General features: G+C 40.5%; 1 protein-coding gene across 3 annotated transcripts in view; it reads right to left on the bottom strand.

The window, feature by feature from the left end:
* gosr2 (golgi SNAP receptor complex member 2) overlaps positions 1-18922 on the bottom strand; it is a 74868-nt gene that overhangs the window by 21542 nt on the left and 34404 nt on the right. For 2 of the 3 annotated variants that reach the window (XM_080213709.1, XM_080213708.1), the window contains one exon: positions 11934-12074. The exons of the other annotated variant lie outside the window; for it this stretch is intronic. In XM_080213709.1, the coding sequence (XP_080069835.1) occupies positions 11934-12074 (141 nt within the window). The remainder of the gene's footprint in view (positions 1-11933; positions 12075-18922) is intronic. 3 annotated transcript variants of the gene reach the window in all.

Raw genomic sequence — 18922 nt, forward strand, 5'->3', positions numbered from 1 at the left:
TTGAAAAGAATAGCCTTTACCACGAGAGGATGAGTACAGGATAGCGAGGTCTTGCTTCAATTGTACAGGAGCTTGGCTAAACACATCTGGAGATGTGCGCTCAGTTTTGGTTCCTTTACCACAGAAAGCATACTATTGCCATAGAGGGAGTGCAAAGGTTCACTAGACTTGTTCCAGGATTTCAGGACCATCTTATGAAGAGAAACTGGCAAAACTAGACCTGTATTCTCGAGAGTCACGAAGACTCAGTGATCTTGTTGAAAAGTACAAAATACCTAAAGGAATAGACAGGGGAGATGCAGGTAAGAGGTCTTCTCTTGATTGAGAGTCTAGAACCAGGGAGTACCAATTCAAAATAAAGGGGGATACTACTGAGGACCAAGATGAGGAGACATTGCTTTACAAAGAGGGTTGTGAATCTTTGAAATTCTGTACCCCAGAGAGCTGTAGATGCTTGTCATTTGGTCATATTTAGAACAGAGATTGATCGATTTCTGATTAACAATAAAAGGTTATGGTAATAGTGGGTGTAAAAGGCATTGAAGTGTTGATCGACCATGACCTCATTAACTGGCAGGGTAGGCTTCACAGGCTGAATAGCCTACTCTTGTTCCTATGTTCCTAAGTAGTCGAGGTTGCAGCGCTGATCCATACAGAACTCAACATCACATCTTGTCAAACCAAAAATGACCCATTGATGCCTATTCTCCATTTCCTGTCAACTAATATATTCTCTATCTATGCTAATATGCCCCAACAGCAGGAGATTTTACTTTGTATCATTGATCTTGTCAAACATACCAGTGGCATCTTGTCAAATGCTTTCTGGAAATGGAACTACAGCACATCCACAAGCTCTCCTTTATCCACATTGCTTAATATTTCCTCAAAGAACTCCAACAAATTAGTCAAACATGATTTCCCTTTTACAAAACCATATTGACACTGCTTGATTGCACGAGATTTTCTAAGTGCCTCCCCAAAATAGATTCCAGCAACTTTCCAGAGATAACTGTTAAAATTTCCTGCTTTCTGTTTCTCTTTCTTGAATGTACAAGTCACACTCAGATTTCCACACTGGTGACATACCTTTTCCGAATCTCAGAAATTTTGGAAAATTGAAACAAATGCATGTACTACCTCAGCAGCTACTTCCAAGACCTTAGGTGAAGCCCATTAGTTAGTTTAGTTATTAGTGTCACAAGTAAGCTTACATTAACACTGCAATGAAGTTACTGTGAAATTCCCCTAGTTGCCGCACTTCAGCATCTGTTCGGGTGCACTGAGGGAGAATGCCGCACGGTCAATGCGCCTAACCAGCACAGCTTTCGGACTGTGGGAGGAGACCAGAGCACCGAGAGGAAACCCACACAGACATGGGGAGAACATGCAGACTCTGCACAGACAGTGACCAATACCGTGAATCAAACCCGGGTTCCTGGCACTGAGAGACAGCAATGCTACCACTGTGCCGCTGATGGTAGACTTGTCAGTTTTTAGTTCTAATCATTTTCCCCTGGTGATTGTATTGGTTTTAAGTTCCTCCCTTCTTTTCACCTCCTAATTCACAATTATTTCTTAGATTTCCTGTCCTTGAACATTCAGGTCTCAGTCATCTCACAGCTATGTCTCTGTAATGGTGATCAGGTCATACATATTTATTTCTATTTGTATTGTCAGTTCATCTACTTTGTTATGAATAAGACATTCAGATACAAAGCCTTCTTTAATTCTGTCTTTTCACTATTTTTGTAAACTCTAGGTTTTAGCTGCTGGGGCATTCTTGGATTTGTCTTGGAACACACTGTCCCTTCCTGCCACACTCTGATCATCAATTTCCTTATAGCTTCTTTGCTCCGTTGTCTCATCTTTCTCCATTTCATTTATCACATCTTCCTAAACTTGCTCCCACTATTTTGTTTAAAGGCCACTCTACCACCCTAGCTGTGTGGCTCGACAGAACATTCCTCCCAGCACCATTCAAGTGAAGACCGTCCCAACAGTCCAGCTCCCACTTTCCCCACTCAGACTAGGGAATTAAGGGTTATGGGGAGAAAGCGGGAAAGTGGAACTGATCCACTTCAGATCAGCCATGATCTTATTGAACGGGGGGGGCAGGCTCAAAGGGCTAGATGGCCTACTCCTACTCCTATTTCTTATGTTCTTATGTATCGAAACCCATTTCTCCCGCACCATTTTTTAAGCCATACATATAATTCTCTAATCTGATTCACTAATGCTAATTTGTGCATGGATCAGGTAGACATTTATTATCTTTGAGCTTTTGCTTTTTAATATAGCCCTGAGCTGCTCATTTTCCCTCACTAGAACCTCTTTCCTAGTCCTACCTATGTCATTGGTACCTACATGACGTGGAGATGCCGGCATTGAGAACAGTAAGAAGTCTCACAACACCAGGATAAAGTCCAACAGGTTTATCACAAGTTCTCAAAACGCTGCTCCTTCATCAGGTGAAGTCACTCACCATTGAATCCAACCATAACTATCGAATCCTAAACTCCTCTCCAAAGCAATTTCTCTCTAACCCTGAGCAGATGTCCCAAACACTGGCATCAGACAGACAACACAGCCGCGTGGGCTCCCACTCTTACTGCAGAGAACAGTGTCTAACCCATTAAACATGTACTCTGTCCCCAAATATGCAACATTACTATTACTTCCTCAACCGGAGAGCTTCATGATCATTTTGCTACAGCTTATCACAGCTACTAAAAACTTACAATTAACTAATAAAGTTGTACAGGTTTTGAAGATAAACAAACAAAGTAGTCACAATCCAATCACTTATCTAGTTTCCTCTGACGTTACACATTGAATTGGAATAAAAACAAAAAAAAAAGAGAAATCAATCAAGTCCAATTCAGAGTCTCAACAAGTTGAGACATTCCCCATCCAAGCTGATAAGACAGGGCTCTCACTTCCTGTCTTGGGCTTGGTCTACATGATCCAAGCTGATTGGAGTAGGCATAGCTCCCCCTCCCAGGCTTGACCTCATCTGCATCTTAGCCAAAAAGCCGAGATGAATGCAGCCCCTCCACTCTGGGGGCACATACTGGGCTGCACGGCCGGGTGGTGGCTACTGTCTCTGGATCCTTTTGACCCTACTCTTTCAGGTGGTAATTGCTGCCTCTTTCTTCTAGGTGTTGGTTACTGCCTCCAGGTCCTCTTTTTGCCTGGTCTTCTGGATTAATAGATCTTGGGTTCAAATGCTGCCTTGTGCCATTTAATCAATCTCAACCAAAGCAACACTAGGAGCATAATAGCCCCGAGCACTACCTGATGACCAATTTGGAAAGTGTGTGTGTGTGTGTGTGTGTGTGTGTGTGTGTGTGTGTGTGTGTATATAAATAAAAGGACAAAACCATCCATGGTCACAAATTACCTCACTGCACATTAGTGATTTGGCATTCAGTCCAGATCAAATGTAAAAACACCCATTTGAACAATCTACAGGTGTATAACCTAAGATAGAAAAAAAATGAAATTTGGTTTCCTGAAAGCTGCAACACTGCATAATACAGTCCATAAATGCTGGCCAGCCAGTGACACCCATGTCCCACGAATGAATAAAAATAATGCAGAACTGAACCATACAATAACCAAACAACAATTTGCTTTTATATAGCACCTGCAACATCCCAAAGCACTTCATTAAGTGTAATCAAACAAAGCAACATTGAGTCAAATGTGGAAGTGACAAAAAAAATCTAAAAGTAAAATCAAAGTTTACTTATTAGTCACAAGTAAGGCTTACATTAACACTGCAATGAAGTTGCCATGAAATTCCCCTAGTTGCCACACTCCGGCACCTGTTCAGGTCAATGCGCTTAACAACACGTTTTTCAGACTGTGGGAGGAAACCGGAGCATCTGGCCGAAACACACGCTTAAAACGGGATGAACATGTGAACTCCACACAGTGAGACCCAAGCTGGGAATTGAACCCCCAGGTCCCTGGCACTGAGGGGCAGCAGTGCTAACCACTGTGCTACTCAGCAAAGAGATAAGTATTACATAATGTCTAAAAAGGAAGAGAGGCAGAGAAGTTAAGGAGGGGGGCAGGGGGCATAATTCTAGAGAGCTTTTAGTGTTTAGGCAACTGAAGGTGCAACTGTCAATGGTGGAGGTGGTGAAAATCAGGAACGTGTAAAAAGCCAGAATTGGAAGAGTACATATAATGGAAAATTGCATGGCTATAAGAGGCTAGAGAGAAAGGAGGCATTTCAAAACAAGGATGAGAATTTTAAATTGAGGCATTGCTAAACAAAGTCAACGTAGAGTCAGTAAAAAAAAAGAGTAAGTGGCATTAGGTACAAGTTAGGATACAGCTATAAAAAAGGAGAAAATACACAGCAAAATCTGAAGGAGAGACAAGATTGATATTTTAGGTTGAAAACTATTGGGACTGAGTAGCAGTAAGGAAAATCTGTAATCATTTGAAAAATGTACAGGGTATCTTTAATTGCTTTATTTTTGAAAAGTTAATTAAGAGAATAATTGTAAATTTTCTTAAGACAAAAAATATGATCTATGTTGCTGACACTTGACCTGGAAGCATCACCAAAGAGAAGGAAATTAAGATATGAAAGCTAGGTGGCAAGGCAGACCAAAGACAAGGAAACTACTGCTGTAAAGAACACAAGAAAGCTGTGGGCAGGAGGTGATCAGCACTCAGATGCAGACACAAGCAAAAAGCAGAGAAAAACCGAGGGAGGAACTGACAACTCGTATGAGAAGCCAACAAAGCTCTCAATGCAAGGGTCAGTTTTCTGCTGGGCACAAAGGAAAATAGAATTCCAGAAGTACTGGTGAAACAATGTTTGAGCAAGGAAAAACAGGCTGGAATACTGCTTGGATAAGCTGAGAGACTGAAACTGAGGCTAGAGGCAGAGTAGTCAGCTTAATAAACTCAATAAGATAGTCCCTGCTGTATCTGCTACCCCACGTGAAATTTATAGCTTTTTTCCTATTAATTCACATTTAATTTGCAGTGATTCTGATTTGTGTTAATGTGACTATCACAAAAAGTGAAACCAATGTTGGCATTTTCTTCATCGTGAGAGGCTCTTTAGTAAATTTGGGTTATCGTCTTCCCCCGGGATTCTGGCAAAACTGGAAAACATTGGACGTAGGTTTTAAACAAGGCAAGGCACTAAAAGGACCAAAATATGGATGGTGAAGTAAAAAAAGGAGTCTAAAGACACTTCAAATGGCAAGAGAGAACCATTACCAACACCTGCCGTTATAAGAGAGACATGATTATAATCTGAAATTGCTGATCATAATGTTGAGGCCAGAAGATTTTAGGTGCTTACTTGAACAATCAGGTGCTGTTACTTTAACTTCTGTCAAGCTTCACCAAAACAGCATGCAAGGCAGAGGACAGAGAGGTCAGAGCGAGACAGAGTATTACAACAGCAAGCGATCTGAAGCTCAATGTCATGCTTCCAATCTAACTTGAGCAAAACTGATCAAACTGCATTTGGTCTCCCCAGTATAAAAAACAGCATTGTGAGCATGGAATAAAATTGGAAGTAAAATGAGTAAAATGCTCTTTAGCTTGGAAGGAGCGTTTGAAGGCCTGGATGACAGGAAGTGAGGAACTCAGAGGGCAGGACTTGCGTCCCATGCACTTGCATGGAAAGCTGCAATAGGAAAGGAACGACTGAAGTATGGACCAAGACACTGCAAAGGAAGCAGGACTTTCAGAATGCTGAAAAGGGAGCGGGAAATTTAGTAGAAGCATCAGGTTGGGAGGATGATCTGTTGAATGTGATGGGGTGGAAGGAGAGTACATGCGGAACCCATCGTGGTTCTGGAAGAGAGGGAAAGTAGTGTGGGAAATTAAAACAAACTCAATTGAGGGCCTTGCCCACAAACCGTCAGAATGCAGGTATGTTGGCTTTTATTGCAAAGGGACTGGAGGACAGGAAAAAAAAAGTTTAGCTACAATTACATAGAGTTTTGCTGAGGCTGCATCTGGAGTGCAGTTTTGATCTTCACATTTAAGGAGGATGTACTTGCATTGGAGATAGTACAAAGGTCCACTAAAATGGTCCTTGGGATGAGGGGGTTGTCCTATGACAATAAGTTAAGTAAATTGGGCCTACATTCTCTGGCGTTTAGAAGAATGACAGGGGATCTCACTGAAACCTACAAAATTCTGAAGGGGTTTGTTAGGGTGGATGCTGAGAGATTGTTTGTACTGGTCAGGAAATCTGAAAGTCTCAGGATAAGGGGCCGATCATTTCGCAGAGGAGGAGGAGGAGAAATTACTTCACTCAAAGGGTTATGCTAGGAAGTTGGAGTGAAATGAAAAGTAAAGAACTAGATAAAGAGGAAACTGATAGGCAATTAGCTTCGCTGAGGGCTTGTGAGATGCAGATTAAACTAGTAGCAGGGTGAAACCCTGTTAAGCAAAGTGGAGTCTAGCAGTTTAGTTTCCCAAAATACAGTCACGTCCTGGTTGTAAACAAGAGGTTTTTTTTTCCTCCAAGTCAAGTTGTTGCACCAAAAGCAGAAGTAGTTATTTGTATTAGATCCCAGAAATTCTACTCTAAACTAAAAGGGTTCCTAAAAGAAAACTACAGCAATTGGATTTAGGGTGAGATAGTTCTAGGTTTTGATCCCTGTTCAGCGACCCTACTAGAAAGTATTCAAGTGTGAGGATATCTGGAGGGGGCTGGCACCAAGTGCTTTGGCCTCTGCTTGAATAGTTGTCTTTGTAACAATGGGCAACAAAGGAACCGTACAACCACGAGACAATCACCAGAGGACAGTGAAATAATCCACATTACAAAGAAGTTTATGTGAAACAGAAAGTTATACTGCTTCAGAGGTTGAACAAGCTGTGCATTTATCCATGGGCTTCACTTAATACAAGATTCACAATGGAAAGCTGTGGCTTATTCCATATTAACTATAGTCCAGGATCATATCACATATGTGGAGAAATAATTAAGGTGTCAGATAATTGTTGAAAAACTATACTCTCACGTAATGAACACTAAGTAAAAGGAACTGACGTTTTCACATTGATCTAAATTTCAATAAAACGTGCTCTCAAACTGTACAATCTTTGCTGATTTACGATAAACAAAACCTAGCAGAAGCCAGCTTTCCAAATCTTCCCAGTGCGCTGACGAGGTTAAGGCGTTATATTATTATCATACATAAAGAGTTCATTGTATCAATGTGCTTTAAACTATTCACCATTAGATTTCTAGTCTGTGGCATCTTAGATCGAAGGTGAATTCCACTCACGTTGTTTAAACTTAAAATGACTGCTCAAGACTCATTTATCCAGTTTCCAGAATGCTGAGTGAATTAGGTCATTTGTTTAAAATTGCATTAATATGGTTCCAAAGTGTGCATTTTCCTTCTCATTTGCATTCCATGGGATCATTGTAGTGCAGATTAGAAAAAAAAGTTGAAGAATGTAAGGCATTAAGAGTACAAGACAATGTAATCTGTTGAAAGGGTCTTTGTTGCTTTGATCCCAACAACCACATCTTCAAAAGAACTGGGAATAAAACTAGGTTTGGGGTGCCTGGTGTTCACCTTGAAGAAATCCTTGATGCATCTGACTGTATTTTGCCTGTTAAAGACTCACAATTCATAAGGCTGATTCAAAAGGAAAGCCCAAGTATTTTTCTTAATTCATTAGTGGGACATGTGCATTGTTAACTGGTATTTATCGCCCATCCCTAGTTGCCCTTGGAGGGCAGTTGATAGTCAACGACATTGCTGTGGCTCCGCAGTCATACGTCGGTCAGACCAGGTAAGGACGACAGATTTCCTTCCCTAAAGGACATTAGTGAACCAGATGATTTTCCGACAATGAACAATGGTTTCATAGTAGGTTCTTAATTTCAGTTTTTTTTTTACTGGATTCAAATTCTATCATCGGCCGTGGCAAGATTCGAACTCAAGTCCCCAGAACATTAGCTAAGTTTCTGGATTAATAGTCAAATGATAATACCACTAAGACACTGCCTCCCTCCCCATCCACTAATGCAAGTAGTATTCAACTGTAAATAACTAAAAGGAGAGAATTAACCCTTGTGCACTATTTTTAGATGTTTTACATATATTTGTGCTTTACAGTACTATTATTTAAATATGAATATCTTGGTTTTTTTTAATGATTTATCATGAATTTTGTTTTTGCCTTTAAAGACACTCAACAGAATGGGAATTTAAATCAGAATAATTAAACATGGTCTCTATTCATTCCTGAGAAATTAGAAAGTGAAAGAGTGGTCACAGATTGAAAGGCACACAGCTCATCAAGTTGCTTCAAGCAAGAAAATTGTGCTCAAGAATTCTACACTTAACTATTATATAAAAAAAAACTGGTTCCCAGCAATAGACCAACTCTAAATCTGCATAGAGTTTTAATTTAATAACCAAGGCAGATCTAACCCTTTCAACTGTGGAAATTCAATTATTAATTCACCGAGAACAATATCAGCAGGCCAACATGAGATGCTATCTTCCTTTTGCTTATGCATCCAAATTGGAAGGAAGGAAAGCAGGCAATCACCCTGAGCCAGTCATGTGCACCTTTGTATCATTGTGCTAGAAATGCCACTTGCAAAGGTAAGAACCCAGTCCATTTTTTTCAACAAACAGGGAAAACATTTAAGGAGGCAGGAGACACGAGACACCAACTGAAATCCTTTCCCTTTTTAATCAAGGACATTAATAATCTGCTTCTTCCATCCTCTTCTCTTTTATTGTTTTTTTTTTGGTTGTCAGGTTCTTTGTTTTCCAGTTTTTGCCTCATCTGATCCAAGGTTAGCATTCAGCCCTTTCTTCGACCCCTCTCACCTAAGCCGAAACAATGCAATACCAGGCAAGATTACAATAGTAGTACCTGAATTACAGGAAATAGAGTTCTATTAAAACTGGAGATAATTAGAGGAACTTCACCCATGTTGTATCAGTTGATGTAGTCTGACTTTTAACAAAATAACGGGCAGATAAAAAAAAGAGGCTGAATTCTAGTTCTACCAACAGCCCACAGCCTAGCAGTGAAGAGGAATAACAGATAGGTGTAGCAGCTGACCTCTAAAGCTGGCAGCTAAAAGGAAAGCATTCTCTTTCCAACTCAATGGCTTGCGTTTGACTTTAGAGCAAAGTACAATAATAAGAGCCTTCTCTGTCTGGGTGCCATTTGGGCAATGCAAATTTGGGCAGTCATAAATTACAGCCCAGTCCAGCATTAAGATGCACTTTCAATTCTTCTGCAGAAACAGAGCCACAAACATGGCTGAGATCTGAACAATTGAAACAATAGAGAACCTGTCTATACACTATAGAACAAAGCCCTGTTTGATAGATTACATATATTTATAACACATACATGAAATGCCATGATATTGCGCTTGCTGCATTTGCTGTCCATCTTGCAGAATCATAACAGGTAAATTTTGACTTGAAGCTAAACTGAAACTAATTAAACATTACTCATTCCCACAAAAAAACTATACTGCTGGAAGGTTTTTGTGAACGGCAGTTGGGTGGGGGATGAGTAACATTTATAAAATGACCCTAACAGGGAGGTAATTCATTCATTTGGAACTGCACCCTCTGCACATAAGTGGCACAAATTTCAGAGGATGGGAGTGCTAAAGGTGGAGAAAGCATAACAGGCCAGTCTACTAAAGGCATCACTTAAATCTCTGCAGTAATATTTCACGAATTGCAAGGGCTGCTTCACAAGTATCCTATACATCATCAAAAGGGAACATGATTTAGTTATGCTCAGGAACAAATAAAATCATCGTCAAGTCTGTTCCTCAGCTTCCTTCCTGCAAAATGGCTTTAGCAGAATTGGATGAACTTAACCATCCATTGGTTACTGTTGCTTAGTGACCCAGTTACTTTGGTTCTTTGAGCCATGAGCAAAGAAAAACTGCTGAGGTGATCTATGTTTCTTTGTGAGAGGTCTGGAGTTCTGACAATTATCTACATCAAGGAGATGATGTCCCAATTCTGTGCCCATCACAACAAAAGCCAACGATAAAAATGATTTTTCTACCCAACAACATTAGGAATTGATCCAAGGGAAAGACTCCTGTGGAGCATTTTCCCAGCTGCAACACAACGACGCCATTTCCTTTTATACAAATTACATTGGTTCCAAACCGAGGGAGTGACATTAAAGCTCCTACATTATGTTGAGGATACTAAATGAAGATACAATACAGTCAGGTTATATTAAAAAGATTTCATTCCAGATAGAAAATATAAATTAAATGACATATAAAACACAGGTGTGAAAATAAAGTAAAAATTCAACATCATCAGATTCAAACTGATCTTGTAAAATAATCAAAGTGTTGGAATCTTAAGAACCAAGTAAAACAAAAGTAGCAGTTTAAAACTGTATGGCAAGTGAACATAATGGCAATGTTAACCAGATTATATGATTGAAGAAATCATAGAACTCCTACAGTAAAAAAAAGGCCATTCGGCCCATTGAGACTGCACCGACTACAATCCCAGAGAGACCCTATCCCTATAATCCCACACTTTTACCCTGCTATCCCCTGACACTAGGGTCAATTTAGCCTGGCCAATCAACCTAACCAGCATGTCTTTCGGACTGTGGGAGGAACCCGGAGCACCCAGAGGAAACCTAGATCTGTGCGAAGTCTGTACATTCTCCCATCTGTGTGGGTTTCTTCCCACAGTCCAAAAGGCGTGCCGGTTATGTGCACTGGCCATCCTAAGATCTCCCCTCAGCATAATCAAACAGGCACCAAAGTGTGGCAACTAGGGGATTTTCACAGTAGCTTCATTGCAGTGTTAATGCAAGTCTATTTTTGACACTAATAAATAAACTTTAAAAACATTTCCATCCTCAAAAGCAGGATAGAAAGGAAATATATGAGAGGACATTCTCACCTACCTAAAGATTGAGACTTTTACTTCAGAAGTGCAACCAAATTGGCGAACGCTACAAAATTATTCTTCTTAGTTTCTAGAATATTGACTTCTAGGAAATCCACAAGGAATTATTTCATCTTATTGAGGCAAAGGGCATTAAAATTCCTTCATTTTTACACAAGTGAAGGAAACCATTTATGCAAGATGTATATAGAAACATTGGACATAAAAAAAATGTGGATTTCACTTGGTTCATATGTGAAAAGTCTGGAGATAATGGCCTTTCTCTGGAAAATATTTTTATCTGTCAACATTACAAAGAGGATACTTTGATTCTCCTCTTCCACATCAGATAAATCCTCCATCTACAAGCCCCTAATCAACAAATGCTCCATTAAATTTACATGGTCAACAGGGGTTCAATATTGCTTTTCAACTGTTCAGTATTTTATTGCTGTACTATTTTGTTGGGAATTGCTGGACACAAAGATGAACTGCTCTTAGGCTCAAGACATTGAACTGAAAAGATGGGAGACCCCACCATAAAAAACTAACAAAAAAAAATCCAGGAGATTTATGACACCAGTTAGTAACAGGAGTAAGATAGAACAATCTGATTGGGCCATACCGGCCCATTCATTTATGTTGGAAAATCTCAGCAGGTCTGTCAGCGTCCATAAGGAGAGAAAAGAGGTGACGTTTCAAGTCCAGATGACTCTGTCAAAAAGCTTTTGACAAAGGGTCATCTGGACTCAAAATGTCAGCTCTTTTCTCTCCTTATAGATGCTGACAGACCTGCTGAGATTTTCCAGCATTTTCGCTTTTGGTTTCAGATTCCAGCCTCTGCAATAATTTGCTTTCGTTCATTTATGTTTCACTCCCTCTCAAGTTAGTAATCTTATTCAATAGAAATGTTATGAAATATTGTGTTAAAAGCCAATGAAAGATAATTCAACATAAAAAGATTACAATCAACAGGGTCCTTTCAGAGATCCTGTATGTTTTGTTTTGTCCCACCTTGAGTGTCATCCGCTGATCCCGCAGTCCAGTTAGAATAGAAGCCCCGCTCCCCAGGAGATCATCCATTCCTCTGTGTGCATTGATTATAGAAGTGTTAAACTGCAAGGACTCGTCTATTGCTATTGAGGTGTCAGCATCCTGCACAAAAAATGGGAGGTCCTCATTACCCGCTCCGATTCCTCTCGGTATCAATATAAAACAAAGTGTATACGGTACAGTCTAGTACTTTTATTCAAACATTTGATTATTTGGGCAATTTTGCTTACAGGTTATCCTTAGTCCTTATTGGGATATTGTGTTTCTTCTTTTCAAAAAAGTAGATTGTGGAAATAAATTAATAAAAATGTAAATGTCAAACAATATGAAAACACGAGGCCTGCACTCATTGCAAAGTTGAGGTAATTATCTACTTGATCCATATTATCGTGATACTATTCAGGAGCAAAGAAGAGCATCCGTCTCATCATTCATTGAATTTGTTCCTATGAAAATGTGTGCGAGGTTTAATTCTGCATCTGCACCACAACTATAATATAGCGCAAACCTGTTTTGTGGTTTTGACTAAGACTTCCTGTTTCTCTCAAGTTATCCTGACTCAGGATTTACCTTGCAACTTAGCACTGCTGAGAGATGCAAAGAGTCAAACCAAATCTACTGTTGTAGTGATTAAGCTCCGTCAAATGAAATTCAAATGTGCTTCAACCTGCTAATGCAGCCAGTTGGTCATCTGTACTGAATTAGGTCTCAGTTAGGAAGGCGAGCAAGGACATCAAGACATTGTTTGTGGTTTTGGGAGGAGGGACGATGGTAGGAGGAGCATGAAATTTCACTGTGACGAAGGGTCATCTAGATTTGAAACATTGGCTCTATTCTCTCTCTCTCTCTCTCTCTCTCTCCACAGATGCTGTCAGGCCTGAGATTTTCCAGCATTTTTTGTTTAAGATTCCAACATCCGCAGTATTTTGCGTTTAGTGTGAGATTTCTTGTTTGCTGTCAGTAACTGATGGAAATACACACTTGTGGGTTTCAGAGGACAGATATCAGACTCATGGTTGAGTTCCACATCAACACTCATGTGACAAATAGTCACTCAGACAGCACATATCCACAGAACATTACCGTTGTAATGTGTCAAAGGCGTGGATTTTCCAGTCCCGCGTGGTGGATTTTCAGGCAGTGCAGGAGAGTCACCACTAGCTGGCGGCAGGATCTCCTGGTCCTGCTGAAGACAACGGCCATTTGCATTGCTCACCGGCCGCACTGCCAGGAAACCTGCCAACCCTCCTCCATCGGCAAAGGGAGGTAAAATTCTGACTAACGTCTCAAAAGGGGAAGAGGGAATGAATTATTGGGAAAAATGGTTGCAAAACATAGGGAGAGACGGGCTGCGAAAACCAAACCCGACAGTTTGTTCAAGAAATGAACAGTGATCAATTCTTTGATAAATCAAGGTCTCTTCCAGTGTGGTAACATTTCAAAGGGTCAAATAGAGAATAACTGTAACAATGCTTTCAGATACTCCTAGCCAGCATTAGGTGAAGCAACTTGGGTTCAGATTTTTAGCCAAAGAGAATTTCTTCACAGAAGATGGGGGTCAAGGAGGGTGGTGGAGTAAGATCAACTCCTTCAAGAAACTTAGGCAATGATGGAAGTTTAACAAGGTCATATTCCAGAAGGATAAGATCAAATAGGTTGAAGGGCTTTCTGCATCCAAACCTATTGCTGATTATGGTCCACCCTATTTAGTAACACATTATATTCCTCAACATTGCATCTTAACTTCGTAAATTACCTTTTTGCTTTGTTAATTGGTGTGCAAAGTTGCAAATATTATAGCTACTCAAGTAGCCTGCCAAAAATGAGAGTAATTTTTATTACATGGCATGAATGGAGCTATTTTGCCAGAATACCGGCCATCATTCACAAAAATTCAGAGAATAAACATATACAAAACTTTATTAAGCCACTGCACTCCGAGATCTAGCAGGATGATCGGTATTTCACACAGATTTGCATTTCCCACTTACCTTTTTATACAAGTTTTTCTTTTAAATCACTTGATACCTCATGAAATGAGCATCAGGACAAACAGGTTGTTCTGTAACTGCACAGGCAATGCTCTGGTTTATAATACTACTGCTCAACTTACAACCAATTTCCTCCTCCAGTTACAGAAACAAGCAGCAGCAGCATCCTGATTGCAGGAAAGTGGGAATCTGAATCTTCTAGTTCTCAAGTTTAATAAAACTTTTAATATCAGATTATTTTTTGCAAAAGGCAACTGACTCAATAACACTGCATGGTTCTATAGTGGAAAGTAGCAGCTTTCATGTGCTATCCACTAATTTAGTTCTGCTGTCAGAAGAAATTAAAAATGAATGTGATCTTACACATTCTTTTTGAGATAGCAATCCAATTCCCTTTTGAATACCTTAATCAAACTTGCCTCCACTACCGTCTCAGGATGTTTGTTCCAGACTCCAACCACAATCAGGGTTTTTCCCTCATCATTTTTGTTGCTTTTGCCAATTATTTTGAATTTGTGCCCTCTCGTTCTTGATGCTCTTTTGACTGAGAACAGTTTCTCTTGAAAGCCTCTATCAAGTCTCCTCTGTCTTCATTTCTCCAAGGAAAATGGTTCCAAACCTCTCCAACCAATACTCAGCCACAGTTTTTAACTGACGTATACAATTGTTCTTGATTCGCGAAGTGCCACTTCTGTAGTATTCCTCTGCCAAAGCCTACCGTTTTGACTGGGCTTGCAAAATCCTACCAACTGCCCTAGCTTGTGACAATTCACACCTCTAACCTGCGATTATCCCCCTCTTCACTCACATTGTCTGTACTTATAAAGATTTGCATTCCAACCATTATCTTGCAATTGCGTCTCTGTCTATATATACCGTGTTTGTGAACCCAACTCTCCACTCACTGAGGAAGTAGCAACACTCCGAAAGCTCACAATTCCAAATAAATCTGTTGGACTTTAACCTGATGTCGTGAGACTTCTTACTGTGCTCACCCCAGTCCAACACTAGCATCTCCACATCAAAGCTAATGTCGTTGTTCTCCTGTTTAAAAAGAGCCCAGCACACATTCTTCAGTTCAGTCTGGTGGCTGCTTCATCTGGCAAGTGTGCCATTGCCATCCCTATCTTCTAACCATTATCGTTAAATCTGTCCTCACCATGTCTTCGATTCCATCCACCATACAGAGAAGAATATAGTTCAAGGAGTCAAACGTATTTTTTATCAGATTGTAATGGTGGATTTTAAACCCTCCCAGCCTTTCCACAGTTTTCTGTGGTGATGACTCATTCTAACTTCACCACCATCCATCTCCAACACTGTGTCAGTAAATAAGAGCATATTCTACTCACTGATTCACTTCGTGCCATCTCCAATAAAATGTCCTATCATGTTTCTATTTCCACCTGTCTGAACAGCAGTCAAATTAGTCCTTCAAAGTTCAAATGGACAACTCGGACAAGCTACCTCTCAATATTACCACCCACAGGCACACTGCCGAGATCCAGCTTTCCTTCTCTGCGTACACTCTCAAATGCACAAAACTTTGCTGACAATTGCTTGCTCATGATAAGCCAGAATTTCCTTCAGTTGAAAACTGGAAAACAGGTGCCATTCTTTGTAGCCTTCACCTAACAACGCTGCATCTTAAACACAATCTTAACCATCTCATTAACTATGAGAATCGAATTCAGGCTGAACCTAACAGTGTACAATCTCAGACCCCTGCATAGCTAACATCTTCCACATCAAAAATTTGCCTTTATGCCACACACTTAACAAAGTAAAGCACCCTAAGGTGCTGCACAAAACATGCACACAAAACAGTAAGCCACATAAGAGAGAAAAGGTGACCAAAAACCTGGTCAAAGGGGAAAGAGGTTAAGATAGACAGAGTGGATGGTGGCTTTGGGAGAAATTTCCAGGGAGTACAAGTTTAAGGTTTCATCAACTGAAGTCATGGCCTTCAACAGTGGAGCTATTAAAATCAGATATCACAAGGAACCAGAATTGGAAGAGAGATCAGAGGACTTCCAAGTGATAAAAGGAGTTGAAAACAAGTTAGAGTTGGACACAATTTTAAAATTGTGGTATTTTGTGATCAGAAGTCATTGCAGATTAGTGAGCGCAGAAGCAGTGGGTGAACAAAAGCTGGTGCATTAGGACGTAAAGTTTATGGAGAGTAGAAGATGGCAGGAGACCACCAGGACAGGCAAGTGTCAAAGTAACAGAGACATGAAATGAGGGTTTCAGTTGCAGATGCCCCTAGATAGGAGCGGAGACAGGTAATGTTATGCAGATACAGGTACGTGGTCTTAGCGATGGAGTGAAGTGGTCAGGCATTGAGGTCTATCTTGGAACATCTATTTCCAGCTCTGCAATATTTCCCACCATCTCCACCACTTTAGTAGCACTGGCACTGAAACTCGATCCACATCTCCACGTCCAATGTTTCGAAAGCTGTCAGCTACCCAAGCATTCACTTTCACATTGATCTCACTGCAGTACACAATTCCAGTTGGACACACTCTTCAGCTAGTCATTCTGTTCTAAATATGTACACAGCAGCTTGAGAAGCACCTACGCCCATTTTAGAACGTAGCTGCGGGTTATATATAACAAACACAACAGATTTCACAGCAAGGGTGAGGTAATGGTCAGCCAAAGCAAATATAACATGTGGCAAAGGCCCCTGAAGGAGAATATTTCTCATGCACTTTGAAGAAATAACAAAACTTCTAGAATCAAATTAGACTATTCTTTAGCAAGTGAAGAATGATTTTTCACACTGCCTTTCTCCTGTTTAATCTGAAAGGCACGGGCATCATAATCTCCTAGAAAGAAGCACTAACTCAGGAGAATTACATTTTTCCAAATTTACTTCAGGCACAGTTTATTTAATTTATTGGTGCACAAGTAGGCTTACATTAACATGGCAATGAAGTTGCTGTGAAAATCCCCTAGTCACCACACTCTGGCGCCTGTTCAGGTACACCCAGAGAGAATTTAGCATGGTCGATGCATCTAATCAGCACGTCTTTTGGACTGTGGGAGGAAAGACTGGAGCACCTGGAGGAAGCCCACGCAGACATGGGGAGGAAGTACAAACTCCAACAGTGACCCAAGCCAGGAATTGAACCTGGGTTCATGACAGTGAGGCAGCAGTGCTAACCACTGTGCTACCGTGCCGATAGTGGCGATTACAGTTAACTACAACATGACATTTTCTTCTGTTCCCTTAACTAAGGATTGACTAAACTCCTTCAATAAGGCCTAAAACACTCTCTCTTTTAAAAAAAGGTAAGACTTAAAGCTGCAGCATCTAGGCTGTCCTGTAACTGTAAATGAATGGCATAGGAGTCTGAAGCAGTTAGCTTCTCTCCCTTAGAAAAACAGAATCATAACAGTAGTGGTTATAAAATGGTCTGGCTTCAGGAACAAACCATAATCTGCAGTATTGCTGTCATAGCAATCTCAGTCCAACCATGCAGGCCGACAAGAGACTGGGTTATAAGAAATAGTGGTTAGCACTTATGCCTTACAGTGCCAGGGACCCAGGTTCAATTCCAGCCATGGGTGAATGTCTCTGTGGTGTTTACATGTTCTCACGGTGTTTGAGAGAGTTTCCTCTGGGTGTCCTGGTTTATTCCCACGGTCCTAAAGATTAGTGCAGGTTAGGTGGATTGGCCATGCTAAATTGCACAGGGTTACGGGGATAGGGCAGGGAGTTGGGCCTGGGTAAGATGCTTTTTCAGAGAGCCTGTGCAGAATTGATGAGCTGAATAGCCTCCATTGTACCATAAGGATTCTATGGATAATGAAGTTTAACTGGTTTTTGCCAGATATTTCATCTGTTGAGCATATGTTGCAGATTTTGAGGACAAAACACATTCAGGAAACAAAGTCTGAGAATAAAGGGCACGCCATTTAGGATTGAGATGAGGAGGAGCTTCTTCATTCAGTGATTAATCTTTGGAACTCTCTGCTCCAGAGAGCTGTGGAAGCTCAGTCATTGAACACGTTCCAGGCTAAGATCAACAGATTTCTACATATTAAAAACATCAAGGGATAAGTGGATCGTGCAGGAAAATGGTGTTCAAGATCAGCCATGATCTCATTGAAAAGTGGAGAGGACTTGAAGGGCCGAATGGCCTACTCCTGCTCCTATTTCTTATGTTCTTATTATTTTTAGAAAGTGTTTTTCAATCAATAACCAGTTGTTAATCAACAGGAGCCAAAAGGGGAACAGGATCACAAAAATTGCAAATTCTGACATTAGCTCCCATTCAATTACGAATACCTGCATAATTTCGATAGAAAATATTTTTTTTTAAGAGCTTCTTAGCTTCCTAACAAAGCAATTTAGAAATGGAGACAGTGTGTGTGTTAATACTACCATTACAACAGGAGTTGAGGAGGAACTTCTTCACTCAAAGGGTGGTGAATCTCTGGAATTCTCTGCCCGTTGAAGTGGTGGAGGCTGCCTCGCTAAATATTTTTAAGACGCGGGTTGATGGGTTTTTGATAAGAGAGGGGATTAAGGGTTGTGGGGAGAAAGCGGAACTGAGCAGCGACAGATCAGCCATGATCTTATTGAATGGCGGGGCGGGCTCGAAGGGCTAGATGGCCTACTCCTGCTCCTATTTCTTATGTTCTTATGTTCTTATTACAGCAAAATATACCTTTTAATTGAAGGCAAAGGATTTCTCCTCCGCCATCTCATCGCCCCTAAAAAAAAGGAAAATAAATAACTGTTTTATGTTCTTTATACTGATTGCTATTGAGCAGCCCAGGTGAGGACATTACTGGGTTTGGCTGTGATCCAATTGGTCAAAAAGGACTGCTCCATTTCTTACGGGACTTTTGCCATGCAAGGGCAGGTGGTGGCTGTTCTTTTACCACCTTCCATCTCACCATTGTAGGCTTCAAAAGCTCCTTCCAAATGAAGGAGTGATTTTG

The sequence above is a fragment of the Carcharhinus amblyrhynchos genome, chromosome 27 (assembly GCF_965287045.1).
Source record: "Carcharhinus amblyrhynchos chromosome 27, sCarAmb.v2.hapA, whole genome shotgun sequence".
Lineage (NCBI taxonomy): Eukaryota > Metazoa > Chordata > Chondrichthyes > Carcharhiniformes > Carcharhinidae > Carcharhinus > Carcharhinus amblyrhynchos.